General features: G+C 49.0%; 1 protein-coding gene across 1 annotated transcript in view; it reads left to right on the forward strand.

Annotated features, from left to right (window-relative positions):
• Positions 1 to 3,734: 3,734 nt before the first annotated feature.
• RFX4 (regulatory factor X4) overlaps positions 3,735 to 18,604 on the forward strand; it is an 87,906-nt gene continuing 73,036 nt past the window's right edge. Inside the window, exon 1 of the mRNA XM_066183978.1 lies at positions 3,735 to 3,801. Within this exon, the coding sequence (XP_066040075.1) occupies positions 3,759 to 3,801 (43 nt within the window). The 5' untranslated portion in view covers positions 3,735 to 3,758. The remainder of the gene's footprint in view (positions 3,802 to 18,604) is intronic.

Genomic DNA, 18,604 nt, shown 5'->3' on the forward strand with positions numbered 1-18,604 from the left:
AAGCTATCATACTTCCACTCTGCCTCTGTTTTGCTAAACCATCAAAAGAAACTCGTTATCTGTTGGTCACCTAAAATGGTGTGTCAGCTTTGCATCCAGTTGTTCAGCAGCCTGGAATTTGCCTTCTCTTGATGATCTTGCTCTCCCTTCCTGCACCAACAAAAGTTTGTATTCTTTCTTGAATAAAGGTGGCATTCTTTTCACAGTAACAGCAGAATCCCTCTGCACTAAAAATGCATCATCTGATGCAGCGTAGGGTTAATCTCTGTATATTCTATGGCTTGTAGATGATCTGCATAGGCAAGAACTTGGAGTGAAAATTCCCGGTTGTGTATACTTGCATCCTTGCTGAGACCTGTCTACTGTATCAAAACAAAAACTGTAGCTAGTGACTTGTACTTCTTTCATCTGAAAATTGCCAGCCTGTGGCACAGGAGATGCTCTGTGCTTTCAGGAGGATAAAGTACTTCAGTAAGTGTCATGTGGGATATCCAGAAGCATGAGATTCTGTTTAAATACGTAAGCAAAACCCAAACAAGAAATAATAATGGGAGCTATGAAGTACACTGGGGTGATCTGAGATACTTGAGGGAGGATTAGGTGAGAGGGAAAGCAACAGCATTGACATATTCCACAGGAATGTGGGGACAGGAACTAACCTGGAGAGGCAGGGAGGAAACACATTGCAGCAGGTACCTCTGGTCTCTAACAAAAGTGCTGCTGTTGATCCTGCCCACACATCATCCTCCACAGAGAACGTGCACCCTTGCATCCTGTCAAAGAGCAACCCAAGCCTCTAGACATCCAGGCCGTGCTAAATCCCATCCATCCTTCTCATCGCTCCCAGAAGGAGCATATCCCTATGTTCACAAATCCTGTATTTTCATTTTGCTTATCTCTGGAATACCAGCAACACGAGAGCATCTCTGAAGCTTTCCACCGGTGAAGGTGAAATTTCTACAAGCGCGGGGTGCCCGCGATGGATCCCCTGCGGCTGCCACGGCAGGTGTTCCACGTTTCCAGAAGCCAGGCCCTGCCTGCGGGCAGCTCCGCGGAGCGATGGATGGCGAGAGCCCGCGGGCTTGTGCCGGCCCGGAGCCGGGCGCCTCCGCCCCGGGGCTGCCGAGGGCTGTGACCGCCCGCTGGAAGCCGTGCGGGCACCGGGTAACTCGGCGCCAACGGCCGGCGGCATCTCCTGGGTTCTAAAGTTAACGCGGGTTTCAAAACCCCGTGAAGAACGAGCCCTGCTCAGAGACAAAAATGTCCCTGAGGTTTCTGGGGAGCTGTGTCACCCGCACGGGGCCCGGGGCTCTCCCGAAAAGAGCAGACTGGCCCTCAGAAGCCCTCACCCACGGCCTTCCCCCGGGCTCCCCTCAGGGCTTGCATCATGCACGGTAAAGCCCTGAGGAAAAAGAAAGTGGGAAAACCACCATAAAAGGTGGGGAAATGTCACCGTTTTGGCGGTGACAATCAAAACCCACCCGCACGGCCCGCAGGGGCGTTCAGCGGCGGGGCTAAGCGTGTTCCCTCGCTGTGAGCGGGGGACGCTCCCCGATACGGGCGGTGCGGGGAAGGCCAGAGCTCCGCAGGGGCGGCAGCCGGTGGCCGGGCAGCCCCGAGGAGGCCGGGGCGGGGGTGATGGATTCTGTGGGCAAGGCCGGGGCGGCGGCAGCAGCCGCCGGCCGCGCCGTCGAGGGGAGGCGGTGGCACAGAGCCGGCCGTGCCCGCCCCGTCGGGGCCCCGGTGCGGTTGCCGCCCGGAGCAGAGCCAGCCCGGCGGCACCCGCTGTACGGGGAACGGAGAGATGGAAGTTCCTCGTCGGGATTACCATGGCCATCGGGAAAGAGTAGAGCCCTTGCGTTGAGTTGGAGTTGTTTTTTGCTGGGGTAGAGGGCAGAGAGAGAAGCAGCATCAGCCTCCCCGGGCCCTGCTCCCGCCTCGCTGGACACGTCCCCGCGGCGGGCAGAGCCGGCCGGCGTCCCTGCCGTCACCGCGAAGGTTTCTCCGCCGGCTGCAGACTCTGGTTTTGAACTGTGTCTCTTTGGTATTATTTTTACTTCGTGCACACTGGAGGCTCCCCACGCCAAAATTCGGCCTTATGGGGGTGCGCATCAGCCCCCCCGGTGCCCGCCCGGCCCGCAGGGGCCGAGATGCCCCGCCGGCTCCCCTGCCGCCGGCCCGCCTGGAGATGCGAAAGCTCCGCGGAGCTTCCTCTTTAGCAACCTCGCCGCTTGTTTTGCTGTGTGGGGTTGGTGGTTTTGTTGGTTTTTGGTTTTTTGGGGTTTTTTTTTTGTTGTTGTTGTGGTTTTTTTTTTTTTTCCCCGACGGGGAGAGGGAAGGGGGGTAGTCTGTGTGTAGGGAGGGGAGAGGGGGAGAAGAGTGGAAAACGTTGGCTCTGTCCATGGTCAAAGTAATTCAGCTATAATCCCCCTTTCTCTTCCTCTCCTGGAGCTCTATTCATATTCTAATCACAGCTTTTCCTTCCCTAAACCAGCCACTTTTATCAGAGCCCTAGCTTTGCACTTTTACTTCCACTTCCAGCACATACAACCGCATGCAGAATAAGCAACTTTTTCCAACCTCTGTCCTGCCCCACTCTCCCCCCGCAATCCTCTAACCCGTAAAGGGATCCTTGCATCCTCGGACTAAAGCTGGGACGCAAACAGCAGTTCGAAAATGCACCCCGTTTGGTTCTTCATTTCTCTTGGCAATCGGGTTCTCCCACCCCCCTGCTTTCAGCCTGTCCCATGGAAAGCTCTCCGGGTCAGCCGCTCTCCGCTGCCAGACAAGCCGGTGGCGAGCGGCCCCCACCGCCTTGCCCTCTCTCCCCGAGGCCCGGGGAGACGCACGGGAGTCCCTGCCGCAGGTCTGCAGTGCCAGCATCGCTTGCCGAGATACTGGCAACTTCTCTATTCTCACACCCCCCCTTTCCTACCCACACACATCGCCTTTTTTTTTTTTTTCCCCTCTCTCTTTTTTTTTTTTTTTTTTTTTTTTTTTTTTTTTTAATTCTCCAATAAACTAAGCTTACAAGATATTTGGGAAGCTGTGCAACTTCCAATGCCATGTGCCCGCGAAGGATCCCAACCCAGAGCCCACCGGGAGGAGGAGAAAAAGGAGGAGGAGGAGGAGGGGAGCTCGGCCGCGCTGCATGCACACCCGGCAGCCCCAAAGAGCACAACCCCAAACCTACTGCCCGTTTGAAGATCTAAGCCAATTTTGATCTCGGTCTGTAATGAGCCAAGGACCTTGGGTGGGGGCTGGGGGAGGGAAGGGAGGAGTGGAAAGACCGCTGGAACTTTAAATAAGAAAAACGTTTCTAATGCTCTAATAGAAGAGGGAAGTCGAAGTGTTGGGATTGCGTAGATCTAAGGCCCCCCTTTTTGGAGGAAAGCTTTTCTTATTCAAAACAGCATCACAATGGGCTTCACATTGAGCCTTGCCACATCCCCATCTGAGTAGCAGCCATTCATCAGGCTGGCTGGCCTATCAATGACATTTCTCCCATCAGGGCTTCTATAAAATGATGCTTTTTCCCATGAAACATCCGCAAACATTTTGACGGGTCTGGCTTTGCCCTGCTGGATTACGGAGTGTCCCTCTCTCCCGCTCTACACCCCCCTTCCCCAACTATCTGCCTCTGTCCTCTCTCCCTACCCCCTCGCTGCCACCCTGCTCCCTCTCCCCCGCGCATCTCTGAGATAGAGACTCTGCACACCCCGGGACCTTGGGGCTCCCGTCCCGTCCATGGGAAGAGCATGCATTGCGGGTTGCTGGAGGAACCCGATATGGACTCCACAGGTAAGTTTCCCCCCCCCGCAGGCAGCGGGCTCCTTTCGCCCGTCAGGGAGGACTTTTCAACTTGACCGTGGCGGCGGGGGCAGCGCGGGGAGCCGCCGCCGCACCGGCCTCGCAGGCAAATGAGCCCGGGCGTGTGCGGGGGAGCGGGGTGCGGGGGCCGCGGAGGGGGAGCTCTCGCTCCCGGGCTGGAGGAGCCCTACGGTTCCACTTGCAGATACGACAGAGCAGAGGGTGTTTTTTCTTTTTTTTGTTTCTTCTTTTTTTTTTTTTTTTTTTTTTTCGCTCTTCATCATAGGCTACTGGCCAGCAAACTAATTGCCTCTCCGCTTCTAGTTTTAGGCGCTCACTTCGGTTAGAGCAGCAACGAGGCGAGAAAACTAGGTTTACTAGGGAAGATGGTTGGTGGGTTAAGGGCAAACCCAGCAGCGAGGCAATCCTGTCCCTCGGGCAAAGTCGGGGCTGGGCCGATTCGGAGAGAAGGAAGTTTGGGGAAGGGCAGGGTTGGGTCTCTCTCTCCGCACCTCCAAAAGATGCCCTGGCCGGTCCTGTAACCGGTCGGGAGAACGGCGGCCGAAGTACCACCAGCGGGCGCCGCCAGCGGGGAGAAGCCCCGGCGGGAAGGGTCAGGGACGGTGGCAGAGGCGAGGCCGCCCGCCCCGAGAGCCGCAGCCCGCGCACCACCATCCGACGGCGCCTCTGCCGCCCGGCCTGGGGGCGGCGGCGAGGGGCGTGAGGCAGGGCCCAGGCCTAGGTCTTCCCGCTGTCAGCCGGCAGCCTCTCGAAACGGCGGCCCCTGCCCTCCCGCTCCCTCCCGCCGCCCTGCCCGCGCTCCCGCGGTTTCCACCCGCCGCAGCCCCTGCGCTCTGAGCGGAGCGCAGCCCCTGGGCTTCCGGGAGCAGAGGAGGGCGGGCGGCCGCCACAGTCACCTCTGAAATTTTCATTTATTTTATTAGCACATGAGAACTCCCGCTCCCTCTCCCCTCCCTCCCTGCCTGCCCGCCCAGGCGTGCCCTAGGCGGACAGATCGCAGGTTAGGCAGGGCTCAGCCGGGGGACGGCCCCTGATCTGTCCCGTCCCCTCCGGCAGCCGCTGCGCCGGCTGTGACCGCCGTGCCCGGCGGCGAGGTGGCGGCGAAGCTGAGCTGCCCGCAGCGGGATCGGGTCCCCTCCGCGCCTCCCGATGGCTTCGGCGGGCCGCGTTCCTCCGCTCCCTCGGGGCCTCGCACCTCCGTCCCGGCTCCTCCAGGGCTGCCGGCGCTGTGCCCGTGCGGGTGCACACGGGGTAAGGGGCGATAGGGAGAGGCAGTCCCGCCTCGGAACCGCTTCGCTGAGTGCCGCCACAAACCCGCGAAGGTCCTTCTCATCCCTCGTTCCCAATGCGGCCGAAGGGTGTTTTGTAAAATTTAAATATTGATTAAAAACAAGGGAGAAAAGAGAGAAGGGGAGGCGTGTTGCCCGACCCCGCTCGGCTGTTCCTGCCCCGGTCCCGGCGCGGGGCGCTCGATGTATCAGGCTGGCTCCGGCCCTCGCCGGCCACCGGCGACACCGGCCGGGTTTGGGCCACATTTATTGCTGGGTCCCCAGGATAAAACCCAGGCGGGCTTTTCCGGGGAGAAAGATCGTCGGGGAAGGAATCGTTGAGTTCGGGTCAGAGCGTGTGCAGGAGCTAAGAGGGTGTTAGAGAAAGTTGTCTTCCTGTCCGGCAGCACTGCCGAGGCGGGATTGAGGGGACTGCCGGCAACATCTCGTTGTCGAGAGGAACGGGTCTTTAAGGAAAGAAAAAACCCAAACCTAACAAAAAAAGCCCCCCGTTTTCTGTCCCTCCTATAAGAATTGTCTTTTCTTGGACTTGGCCTCCGTACTATTCGTTTCTTATTTTCAGTAAGGCTGTAATAAGTGGCAGCATGATTGATTAAGATAATATTAATCAGAAAACACTTTAGTCTTGCTAAGCAGATGGCAAGAGAAGTGGAGCTTTGCAGTTGTTTCATTCAGACACCTTAACCTCCCTTTCACAGGACTTAATCCAATTAGCTTTTCTCCTGAGTTTCAGTTGTTATGTAAAGATCCCCTTGCATTGTGGAGAAATATGGCTTCATTGAAAAAAATCAGTCATGTTTTAATTCATCTTCAGCAGATTTTCCCTAAACCACCGGGATTAAAAAAAAAAAACCAACAACAAAAAATCACCCGCGATTCAAATTTTAAGGTAGGGGAACGGTTTGGTTCCTTCACCTTCGGCCAACAGTGCCGGGTGCTTCCATCGAGTTTAGTTCCCGTCCCTCTAACCTGTAGAGTGACCCTGGAGAGCTGTCACCAAGGCCAAAGGGCTTCCTGGTCGCCTGGGCTCCCGGAGAGCCCCCAACCGCAGGTGTCCGGCGGGACAGCGGCAACTCACCCGCAGCAGCGCCCAGCCCCGACGGCCCAGCCCAGGCAAGGCGCGGCGGCGCTTGGCGAGGAGCTGCCCTTGGAGTTCTCCCGCCGCCCTCGGGGCTCTCCCGCAGCCGCGGAGTGGGGCACCCACACAGTAGGGCCATACGCCCTTTTCGCTGGACATGCGGGTATCTTTCATCGCGTCGTTTCGCCGCCGCCTTTAACCCCGTCAGGCGGCCGCCCGCCCCCGGGTGTAATTTCTCAAGCTCGTAACTCCCCCGAGCCGGGCCCGGCGCCGTCGAGCCGCCGGGAGAGTGTGCAGCCTCCGCCGGACTCCCCCGCCGCTCCGCTGTGGGACACTAAGGGATGTAAGGGATGATTCCGGGGGGCTGTATCTGGCTTTTGGGGCTTGCCCTTCATCCCTCAGCCCCGCCGGCATCCAACAGCTCCGGGGGACCGGGGACAGCGGCACCGTGCCCCATCTCACCTCGGAGCAGTCGGGGCTGGCGAGAGGGCGGTGGCAGGCCGGGTGCTCGGGGCCAGCGCCCGGGGCCCCCCGAGGGGCGGCTGGGGCGGGCGGGGGAAGCTTTGCGGGCGACCCCGGGCGCTCACAGCGGCTTTCCTCAGCCGCAGCCCCCCCTAGTGACATCGGCGCGGTGAGTACGGGGCGCCGCCGGCGGGGCACAGCCCTCGCCCCGCTGCCCGGTCCCCGTGCCGCCCGCAGGGGCTGTCCCACGCAGGAGGATGCCGCCCGCTCGGGAGCGGCGTGCGGGGACGCGGGGCGCCGTGGATTTCCCGGGGGGCTGCCGAACTCCCTGCCCCGCCGCACCCCCGGGGAAGCCCCCGCCGCTCCGCTCAGGGCGCAGAACACCAAGGAAACAGTGATGCGTTCTTGGAGCGCAACTTTACCGCACAACTCAGTAAATATCCCTCTTCATTTCAGTGTTGGAGCCAGGCAAAACCTCCGCTGGTTTTCAGGCACTAGATAGATGAGATCCTTGGGACTTGAAGCTGAGACTTAGGAGCTGATCCAAAGCCCATTAAAATGAGCAGAAAGCCTTTCAGTGCTGTCAAGGACGTTGGGATTAGGCCCTTAAAGCAGTTTGTTTGAACCACGAAAAGCTGCTTCCACTGCCTGGGTTGAAAACTTTGTGGCAGTGGCCAGATTTTAGTCTATCTTCTTATCAACATAAACAGGTGTTGCAGCAGTGGTGGGTGACCTTTGCTACGAGCTTGCCATTTAAAAAGCATCTAGCATATTAAGCACTGATTGAAGACAATTAATGGCTTTCATATCGTGGTTCAATTAATGAAATTACCAGTATTGATAATAAATACTTGAATGCTAGTTGGGAATGGAGCTGTGATGTTTCAGAATGTATGTGTGATGCTAAAGTGTGCAATCTTAGGTCCCGATCTGTTAAATCCAAACGAATGGTTGATTTTGCTTCTGAAAACTCTTTGTTTTGCTTATTACAACACAGTAAAGAGGAAACTTGCTATTGGCTTTTCCCTCTTACTTTCCTGGAGTATTTTCCATACTTTTTTTATTCCAATAAAGGAAAAAAAGAGTATTGTTTTAGAACTTGTGTTTATAAAGGCTCTAACCTACTGAGCAGTTACGATGATCCTACAATCCTTTTGAATCCTAAATTTGATTTGATATGGAGATGCAGAAGAAATACCACTGGTCCTTTATATAGTTGAACCTGAATATTTGTCCTGTGTAACTTTGTATCTTACAGGATTTTGCAAATGAAAGAAATGGAGCAGGGGAGGGAAAAACAAAAGTTTTCTTTCCTGCGAGCTGCAGAGTTTGTGCGGGCAATGCCTGCACGGCAGGACCCGATTCCTGGCAGCTCCCTCTGCCTTCAGCAGCAGCAGTAGAACAAGGGTCTAAACCCAGTTCCTGTCACTGGAGCGGGTTCATTCCTGAGGGGGGTTTAATAACTTTGTAAAATCTGTTGGGATTTTTTAGAGGTTTTAAAATGTGGTGAAAATTGCCTCGACCTAAGAAGTTAATCTTTTGAGTCTGACTCCGAGAAAATAATGATTTTATTTTTTATTTGTCTGCTAATTAATTAGCTATAAAATTCTTAGGGAGAGGCAATTGTGGTATTTCTCCCTGCTCTGCAATATTTACCTGCAGCTAGGATCTTTAAAAGGATGGAAAGAAAAAAGAACTAAAACAGGGTTTTGCATAAGAAGAGCCATAGAACTGTAGGAAATTGTTTCATTTATTTAAGTTGCAGTTTATGGTTTACAGTCTTCAAGATTTTTTTTTTTTTGTTTGGTTTTGGTTTTGGTTTTTTGTTTGTTTGTTTTTTGGTTTTTTGAGTGCAATCCTCATTACAAAAGGGACTCTGGATTCTGACAGACAAAACTTTTGGATGTGGACGGTAAAGAAACCTGTAGCCTCAACTGATCCATTTCAGGTGCACCTTTACTATAGTAAACATATATTGAGCAAAAGACCCTCTCAAAATTAGAAGGGACCATTTTGTGCTAAGACGCTTGTGATGCTGCTACAGCTGTCCAACAGAAAGTCATGAGAAGAGTATCCTGCTTCCATCAGGGTTGTTGGCTTGCTTGCCTTTAGGGAGTAAGGCTGGTTTTCAGCCGGCAATGCAGGGTCTGTGCAGGCAAGGAAGTTAGTGTAGTTGTAAAATCTGCAGTGTCTCTGAATGTAAACATCTTTGCATTTTGCTAGCTAATTTGCAGCTGGTTTGCAAGTTAGGACAGTCAAAAAGAGGTGCATCCTCTGGAATACTATTTCCATACATAGGATTTCAGCACAGCAAACTAAAGATCAAATCGTGGGATCACTGAAGTCTGTGTGGTGATGATATGTTAGCACCTCTTCAGATCAAGACTTTCGAAGAGGTGGCCTTCAATACAGCTGGGGCTTGATGGTTCATAACAATGCCTTGAGAGCAGTGGTGGGCTGTCATGTAACTAATACAAATATAAGGTCAGTCCTTTGGGGATACTGGATGTGACAATGGAGTCCAAATAATGATCTCACAATTCTGTGGGTGCTGAGGTTTGTGAATTTCTCAAGTTCACCTACTCGTCTGTTCCCCTGCATCTGTGCTGGATTTTCTATTTGTTTCATTGTGTGTGAAAATGAATATCTGGTACGATCCAACCCTGCTGGAGCCCAGAGTCCCGGCAGCCAAGGGGATTTGATTGCTGACATACTGGTTAGGAAGATGGATAGTGTAAAGGATATTTGATGGCTGAGTGATCCCATAGATAACGAGTGTAGGAAGGAAGAGTGTGTGGTGATGATTAAGGCAGTGGAGGCCTGTGTGGGTTTTTTAGGATATCTGGGCCGCTGGCATGTTTACACACATCTTTTAGATCCTGTGGAATTGAGTATATGTGCCAGGGAGTTTCTGGGAACTTTTAGAACTAATACGATTTGCTGTTAAAGATGGGTTCTGATCCTGCAGTGGCTCCACAAGGGAAACACCTGTTGAAGTCCATGTGTGTGCCTGAGAGAGGGCAGATGCTCAGGGTTAACGTGTAATGATCCCTCCCCACAGCTGGAAATGCATAATAACTTAATTGTGGCTATTTTACATGCATAACTAGCACTACTGGCTTGCCTTCATTTATGTTTATTTTCTCTCAGGAGATTTGCAGCAAAAGTAGTTTATTAGCTATTAAATACTAGACAGTGTTAGAAATGGTGCGTAAAGTTGGTATCAGAGTCTTTCTTGCTTACTGCAAGAGCTGTAGTTTCATTCTCTCCATATAAACACATCTTGGATTAAATGTTTTCAATGATTCTTCCCTTTCTGATAAATTTGAAATCAGGAAAAAGTGGAGGGGGTTAAATAGAGCCTTGGCTCTTGACTGCACCCAGTAACAGAAAGCTCATTTGAAGCTTAGTTTGCCTCAAGCCTGAAATGTGAAATGTAGGGCTCGGTGCTGTCTTGTTTCCTTCACTTCAGCTACAGTTAAGCACCTTGTTTTCTTTTATTGGTAATTGAACTTAATTTCTCTGAGATGGAAGTTGTTGCAGGAACGAAGGAGTTGATTCACAGCTATGAACGATGTATTCATAATTAATTGTGCAGGACACCAAATATTATCATCAGAGCAAACAATATATTTTAGATAGCCAGAACATGCTCTGAATGACAGATTGCCTGAAACTTACAGCCCTGGGAATTAGAGGCATTCATTTCAGAGTAGTAGGCTGGGGACAAATGCTGGGATTTCATCTCTCTTGGCTGGATGTAGTCACAGTCGGATGCTGCGATCATCACTCTGATCGACTTCACATTGGAGCTTTGGGTGTTCATGAACCCCATGGCAGGGACTGAAACAATCAAAACCACAAAATCCTCTTCCCTAGGGGCTTTCATTTCCTTGCTGAGATTGTGTCTAGAAAAAAACCTGATATTTGCCTGGAAGAAAGGACTACAAGTTTCAAGCTTTAAAATTACTGCTTTTTTTTTTTTTTTTTTTTTTTTTTTAATTAAGGGATACCGTTGCTAGAAGTTGAAATACTTGTTGTCATTCACCTTCTCTTCTCTCGCTTTTTAAACTTCCATTCCTTAGAATTATACTATCAGACTTGTTTCTTCAGCTGGTTTGGCTACTTGGGGCAAGACTTACAGATGCTCATATTAGTCAGGCAAAATTCATTATATGAAAAAAAGTCTTATACACAAATATAAGTTTGCAAATGAGATCTACAGGTCAAAAAAGAAAAAAAAAAAAGGACAGGAGCTCTCTGTTCTTGTATAGGTCTGTATGTTCCGATCTAGCTTGTGCTATACTTGTAAAGCAGTAAAATACCAGAAATGCAGTGACAAGGGAAGTTTAGAAGTAGTGAGAAAACCCAAAAAGTAGAGGTACCATTAAATGCAATGTTAGAAAGGCTAACACCCTTTTTTTTTTTTTTTTTTTAAATCCCTTCTAGACCACTTTTAATCGCTAAACTATTTCAGAAGTGTTTGGACTACCTCAGTTATAGCTGAGGAAAGGAAATACGGAGGGAGAGCCCCGTTCGTTAGTAGGGTCTCATGAGTGGTCATCCAGTGCTGTGTGGAATCTCCTGTGTTTCAGAGGTGCTTCACCCCCATGGTGGCAGCAATGCACACCTGAATCAAAAGACCCCACAGAACATCCTTTTACAACTAAGGACACTTAAGCACCCTATGACAAAGGTGCAAACTGCTGCAAGAGACCAACAACTGTGTCAGAGGCCAAGTAGGAAAGGCTGTATGCTTTCCTAATATTCTAGGATCTCGCTGAAACAGACCACTTGTTGATTCAAATTCATAGATGGTTGTAGGAAGTAGACAAAATGCTACCCTTCAAAGGGGGAAAAAGTCCTCAACAACTTGACTTGTGTGGTTCTCATCCTCATCTGACATTCAGTTTAACCATGAGCATGTGGCAGGATGTTCTAATTAAGCAAATGAGTACTTGATGTCATTAGCTTCTAGGTACCCTACTCCTGTGTGTTGCCATCTCTGATGCTCAGAGGAAAGTAAAATCCTTCCTGCTCCTTTACTCCTTAAGAAACTTAAGCAACATGGGGAAACAAAAATTCCTTGCTGGTCCTTAAGGTAACAGGGGCCTGATAGACACTGTAAAAAAACAAAACAAAACAAAACAAAAAAAAAGGTGCAAGGCACTATAAAACAGAGACTTGGTCCCAAATGCTGTGTGTCAGGGTGCAGCAGATCTGTGCTGTTCTGTGATGAGAGATGCCTGCTCCTGCAATGTGTTTTCCTGGGTGCACGGGCTTGTGTGATGGTGGAGGGACTCACCCACCCCTCAGCACAGCCCTTCAGCTCCAGGTCTCTGTCTGCCAGACCAGGCTAAGCAGCAGGACAGAGATTTGCTGGCTAACAAGCTTGGCACCTCAGGGCCAGCAGGAAAGGAGCTGTGCCCAGTGCTGTGCGTGAGACAGAGGTCTCACTGGGGGCAACATGATGCAAGAGACAGAGCAGGAATTCCCTGCATGACAGGTCTGAAAAATGTGCCTTGTGTAACCAAAAAGCTGTTTCTTTTGGGTCTCTTGGGGTTAAGGGTAGAATGAGCTATGTTTTTGTTATCCAGGGAAATTTGGCCTGATGAGAGGCAGAGTGCAAATTTGCTAAATGGTGTGTTGTGTTTACACACCAACCTCTGTTCCAGCTTGGTTTCCTGGGTGTTCACTGTGTGACACCAAAATGTCCTACCTCAGAGGAGGAGAGCTTAAGAGACTTCCAAGGTCGATGGCAGAACAAGGCAGCTGCCAGGTGAGATTTACTCCATGTGTTGTGCAGGCTGAAAGCAGGGACTGTTCTCTGCTGGCTGCTGTGCTTCTCTGTAAACTGTGCCTGTGCTTGCTTTTTCCCAAGCAGTGGCAGTAACACATCCTGCTGGTTGGACTGCTGGGCTAGCAAAGGTTTTCCAGAGCTGGAATTCACATTCCTATCCTAAATGTAGAGTCACGGTGACAATACTGATGTAGGGGCCCCTCTAATGCAAACATTTTTTGAAAGTGAGTTGTGGTAGGGGCAGCAAATGGCCTCCATTGTAATGAGGTGGGGAGGACTGCATTTACAGAGCAGTTTAATCACACGGATGGAGCAGTGCGTTCACCTCTCCTCCTTGCTGGGTCATTTCCACTTTGAGCTCTGCAAACAGACCGTCTATTGAGCAGTTAGTATTCAGTGTTGAATATTCAATACTAGACTCTTGTTTTGGTGAGTCTTGGGCAAAAAAAGAAGGAGGAAAGAAGACTTCTCTTTTTTCTCATGTTCCCTCCCTGAGTTTGCTTTGCGTATTGTTCAGAGGAGACTGGAGTCTTCTCAGAAGAGCCAGGCTCCTAGTTTTAAAAGCACTGGTCTACTTTCACAGTACTTTCTAAAGGAAGGGAAGACAGTTTGGAAGGGACTAAATTCATACAAGCTTTACAAATCTGTAAGTCTGGGCACATCAAGACTTAGAGATGTCTTTTTGTCAACCATATTTACACTGTAAAGCCGACAGCATGAAATGCTAGTTCTATATACACAAATTAGTTCTTGGGGGGTTCGAGTCTTTGAGGGTGGGGGAGTGTTACAGTGGTTTGTTAATGTCCTCTCTGCTAGTTTTGGTAGGCAGATACTCTCTGTGTTTATTCTGAGAGAAACTGTGTTCATTTGTTTCTGTCTGGTGTGCCATATTTATCCACAAAATGGGTGTGAATGATACGATGGCTGTGTCCTTTGACAGTAGGGAGCAACATCTAGATTTGGAATAGATATCCATAAAGGGGGGAAAAGGGGCCACCATCTGAGTAGATGTAGTATCTCTATCCTCTGGTGCACGCTCTTTTTCAGTCAAGTGATTGTTTCTTTCCTACTGCTACAATTATGTCCTAACACCTGACTCATGTATTCTGTGCACATTTGGGCCTGTCTTCTCATGTTCTTTCAGCCTGCTCAACTGGATGCTGTTTCTAATGAGAAATATTTACTGTAGCCTCATTCCTTTGGGAGCTGACCTCTTTTCTCCTGATCAAAAAAAAAAAAAAAGTCTCTATAGTTACTTTTCCTTCTATCCTTTATTTCTGATCATGCCCTTTTCTTTCTCATTCATTCTTTTGTTTCCTTTCCCTTTCTTTCTCACCTCCTTTCCAACAACCAGCCTTGTCCCTCCTCTCTCTCCCCCCTGAGCCCCCCAACCAGTGTTTTGTGTATCCCCCACCCATATCTCACATCTTTTCATTTTGTCATCTTTGTGGGCCTGTCTTACTGATGTACTACCATCTCTGTGCCAAATTGGCCTGTCTACTGGATTCATCAGCTTCTGAGGCAGAGGGAAGCATTTCATGGGTACTCGATGCAAATTCTGTTTCTTGAGCCACAGCTCTCCTGCTCAGCCAAATGATTCCAGCCCTGTGTAATAACAAAGCAGAGCTGAACTAAGGATTTGAGGACTCCATGTCTTCTCACACACGCTGGTGAGCCAAGGGGCCATGGCAGCAGCTGGGAATTTCCAATCCAGAAGTTAGGGAGCAGAGACTACTGCAGGGTGTAAGAGATGGGAGAGGTACCCAGAATTTAAGGCTCTATGAGCTCACTTGTGTGTCTCACATTAATTCTAGAACATAAGAAGTTAGTGGAATATGGGGCAAAAAGGGTATGAATAGACTCTGAGCTTTATTCTGGGGAAGAATAGGTCTGGCAATGATCAAGAGGTGTGTGTGTATTTCCTTGGAAGGAAGCATTGCAGTTAAATTGGAGACAACGATAGCCTTTCCACTGAGTCATGCAGCAGACCCTAAAGGACTCAGGAGCCATAACCCATCCCATTGTGGAAGCATGAGGGTACACTTTGCTGCCTGCAGGGTTGGTGCTTGGAAGGCACAGGATGTGGGTGATGGTCTTACTGGTGAAAAGATTGGCTGTATGCAGCACAGCCATGTAAAGTTCAGCCCTGGGGGAGCTGAATTGGTCAGGTACCGGTGTCACTAAGGGGATGTGAGGAAATGTCACCACACTGAAATTGGACCAAGTGAACTTTGCTTTGCTGCTGAAGGAGGAATGGCCTTGATGAAGCAAAAGCCAAGTGGCCATTTAGTGGTCTGGTGAAACTTACTTTTCAAAATGAAACAGTAGATAGCATCTGTGTGTGACTGGGAGAGGGAAAGGGCTACTCCTAATTAACACACATACGGAGTTGGAAATGCAATAGCAGTATGCTATGTGATTCCAGAGAAGGGGGCAGATAGGAGTTCCTTGTCCAATCCAGGATAGAGGTTTCCCTAAACACCAGAATCAATATGCAGATGTATCTTGTATTATAGGGCTTCTGAAGCTGTTTTATACATTTGGGATGCACTTTTTCAACAAGGAATATTGTTGACAGACTACTTAAATGAAAGCATCACATTGAGATGAACTTCTGCACAGTGCACAGCATAAGAACAGCATAAATTCCAGCTTTTCTGCCCAAGTATTCTGGAGGAGTTAAAAAATTATTAACTCTGGTGCTTTTTGTTATTAGTTTAAGCATGACATGTCAATTTTTAATACATTTTATCAAATAGTCTAGTAGAAAATCAATCCTAGGTGTGAAGATCTGGCTAAAAAAACCAAAAGAGCTCTCTCACACTCAAGAGAGCTATTCTTTGCATTCTTATGTTATCATGGTGAATCTTCACAATGGTTTACCAGAATCATGAGTCAAAGAAAAAGAACAAAAACATTCCTGCCAACATCTACAAAGTGCCCTGGACCAATGTCCATTAACCCTGAAGTAGTTCCAATAGAATTGTATGCCAAGAAACGAGAACAAAAGAAAGGACTGCAACAAGAGTGCCTGACATTTCCCCCTGTTGGAAATGAAATAAAAAGTTAGATTAGCAAACAAAACACTGAGGTATCTGGCAGCTTGTCAGGGTAGTGGCTCTGCCATCTGCACCAAGGCCATGTGTCACTGTCATCCCTGAGGAGCAGGTCTCTTGGAAGAACAGAAGATGGCTATGCAGGACCAAAGAGGACACTGGCATGATTTCCTGTGGAGCTTGAGGATGTTCCTGACAGCTCGCACACACTGACTGAAGGGTGTGTGCCTTGCCAGCTCTGAATGAGGCAGCAAGGAGCAAAACCAGGCTCTGTGTGGCAGGTCCTCCACACGGTTAGAGAGAGGCTGGTTTGTGAACTAGGAATGTCTGTGTGCTGAAGCAGTCACAGGGAACAGCAGCTGGACAGTGACCCTTATATGGTCTCACAAACCTTTAAGTTGGCAGTGGAAAGGAGGGACATTTTGATTACATCACCTCTGAAAACCTAAATCTTAGAAAATTGTTGTGTGATTGGCTGTCCCACGTAGCTTGTTCTGCTTGATTTTAGTTAATTTTGGTAAGTTCAATGCCCTCAATGGGAGCCAGTGACTGCCAAGCCCTGTCATGTCTCAGACACAGTTGTTCATAACAATGTTCAGACCCTAAGCAAGGTCTTGTTTATATGTCTTACTTTTGCAGAAGACTGAGGCTTTGTAGAAAAAGTGGGGTTTTTTTTCCTTTCTTTCAAGCAGTGTGGTTCTTCAAAAGCTTTAAATGTGCCAAACCTGTAAACAACCTGCACAGCACTCCTGCAGCATTACACTTCTCAGGTGGCAGATGTGCCTGTAGCCAGCAGTGCTGTGCTGCAAGGTGTGAGAGGGATACAGAACATGAATCCTTGCTTCTACTCAGACCAGATGTTGTATACAGCAGGTACTAGAATAGGTCTCTATTAATTTGATCGTCAGACTTCAGGTTTATCTCCTAATCGTTACTCCTGAGAGAAAGGGATCGTCTCTTTTGCCTCTAAGGGACTGTTCTAAACTAGTAATTTGTCTTACAAGCTGATATGACCAATTGCCCTAAGACATTGAAGTGTTAGTAGTCTTCACTTGCATTCATCAAAATATTACATGCACTGGTTCATTTTTCCTTACCTTCATTCAGATAGCATTTAGAAATTAGATTTGCAGCACTAATTTAGAATCTAAATGTCTAATTTAGAAATTAGATTTGCACGGATTTGCAGCTAAGGGATGGCCAAAGCAGGCAGGCTGCTCAGACATTATGAATTTAACAGCTGTAGAGGTTAAAAGTTGTCTGTTCACAGTAATGGTGTAACATGGAGAGCATGAACAGAGAGTTTTTGGGGTGCTGGCATGTGTCAGGCCATGTTCAGCAACATCAGCTCTGCAGAGAAAAGCTCAGTGGGTTGTGCAAACCTCAGCACTTACTCTGAGACAGACAACAGAAGAAGCTGTCAGGGCAGTGATGGTTTCCTTAATAAGAAAAGACTCTCCTGTTGGTACTATGGGCTTTCAAAATGGAAATGGGAGGTTCCAAGACCTTCAGTCAGCCTCTTGAGCTTTTGAGTTACTGCATTTACCTGCTAAATCGGCTGTTAGAAACCATTTTCTCTTGGCCTCACAGATCAGATGAGCAGCTAGACAGTGTTGCTGGCCAGCTTGGTACTGAGACACTTGGCAAAGAGATGCTGCAGGAAGAGATGAGTAACTCTTCCCCCTGAGAACATTGAACAAATAACTCATAGGGGTGTTAAGACTCCATATGCATGAGAGGAGTTCCTCCTCTGTCACTGGAACTGTAAAATTAAGTCTGTCCTCACTGCTAAATATTCATTTTTCTGGTAGGACCTCTTATAAACCCACTAAAATTTGGTAGTTTCTTTATTATTTGCATTATCTACTTTTAGATAACTTTGCTCACAGTTACTTACAAGTTTGGTTTTTTTTAATTTGCCTTGAGAAGCTGGGCCAAAAAATTACAAGAGCAATCATGAATAAAGATAAGGAGCTGGGCTATTGCAGCTGTGCCATCCAAGTTAGTATGTAGCTCAGGCAGTGGTTTGGGTCCTAGCAAACCTCACATTCCTTTTCCAGTGATAACTCTGTTTCAGTGATGAGCAAACTTATGTGGAAGAAGGGCTGGTCTGTGTGTAGCTCCCAAAGTAAATTGTCATGCTTGTTTGTGACTTTAAAGTTTGAATATGAGAGTCAATCTAGAGCTGAAAGCACGAGAGGGTTTTTCATGAAATTGCTATGGCTTTGGTGAAAGAGATGGTGGTGCAAATATTGTCATTACCAAAGCCTTGGCTATCTCTCTAGGACGTGGGGATTCTCATCTCATACACTTTCACAAAAATAGCGATTGCCAAGATAAGACCTCAGATGGATCAGAGGATATGGCATAACTGTGGAAACCCAGTACTGTTTGTACTGCTGTAGGGAATGAGGTGAGCAAAATGCAGCTCAGATTAGATGACCACAGAGCTTTATTCTGCTCTTAAAACCTCTTAATCTCCCTTCAGGACACACACACACATACTCACAGGGCTGTAGCCAGCAGCTCTGGGTACACTGCGTTCTAAGCTGTGTGGCAGGTCCTCCAGCAGCTGTGGCCACAGTGGCTCACAAAGGCCAGAAGAGGCTGTGATTACAGGTGGTGCTGTTACTGCAGCTACTCTTGACCCTCCTGGCAGGACAGCAGGAACAGAAGCCACTGTGGCTGTGATCAGACCCGTCTCCTCTTCTCTGCAGAGAGGAGCCTGAGTGGCTCTTGCTACAGTACGCCCATGTGTGAGTAATGAGTGCTTTGGGCTGCAAATATACTTAGCTAATAACCATTGCACAAACAGGCAGTAATTATTTCATTAACTGTACTGGCAGCACACAGGCTCCTCTGCTGTATCACCTCAACTTAGGCTCTGGAGGGAGAAGCCTTTCAAAGATGTCTTCTAGAAGCAAGGCTTTCCTTCGGAAGGAGAAAACATGTCAAAATAATTTGTCAAAGTATATTTAAAGCACATTTCTGCTTCTCATTTCTGATAGTTCATGTAAGTTCCTGCCCTTGAACAGCTCTTGTGTGTCTCTGTCTCGGAACTCCCAGGCCTGCCCCCCCAGCTCAATCT

The sequence above is a fragment of the Chamaea fasciata genome, unplaced genomic scaffold (genome assembly GCF_029207755.1).
Source record: "Chamaea fasciata isolate MVZ Bird 193981 ecotype frontalis unplaced genomic scaffold, bChaFas1.0.hap1 SCAF_5, whole genome shotgun sequence".
NCBI classification, from domain to species: Eukaryota; Metazoa; Chordata; class Aves; order Passeriformes; family Sylviidae; genus Chamaea; species Chamaea fasciata.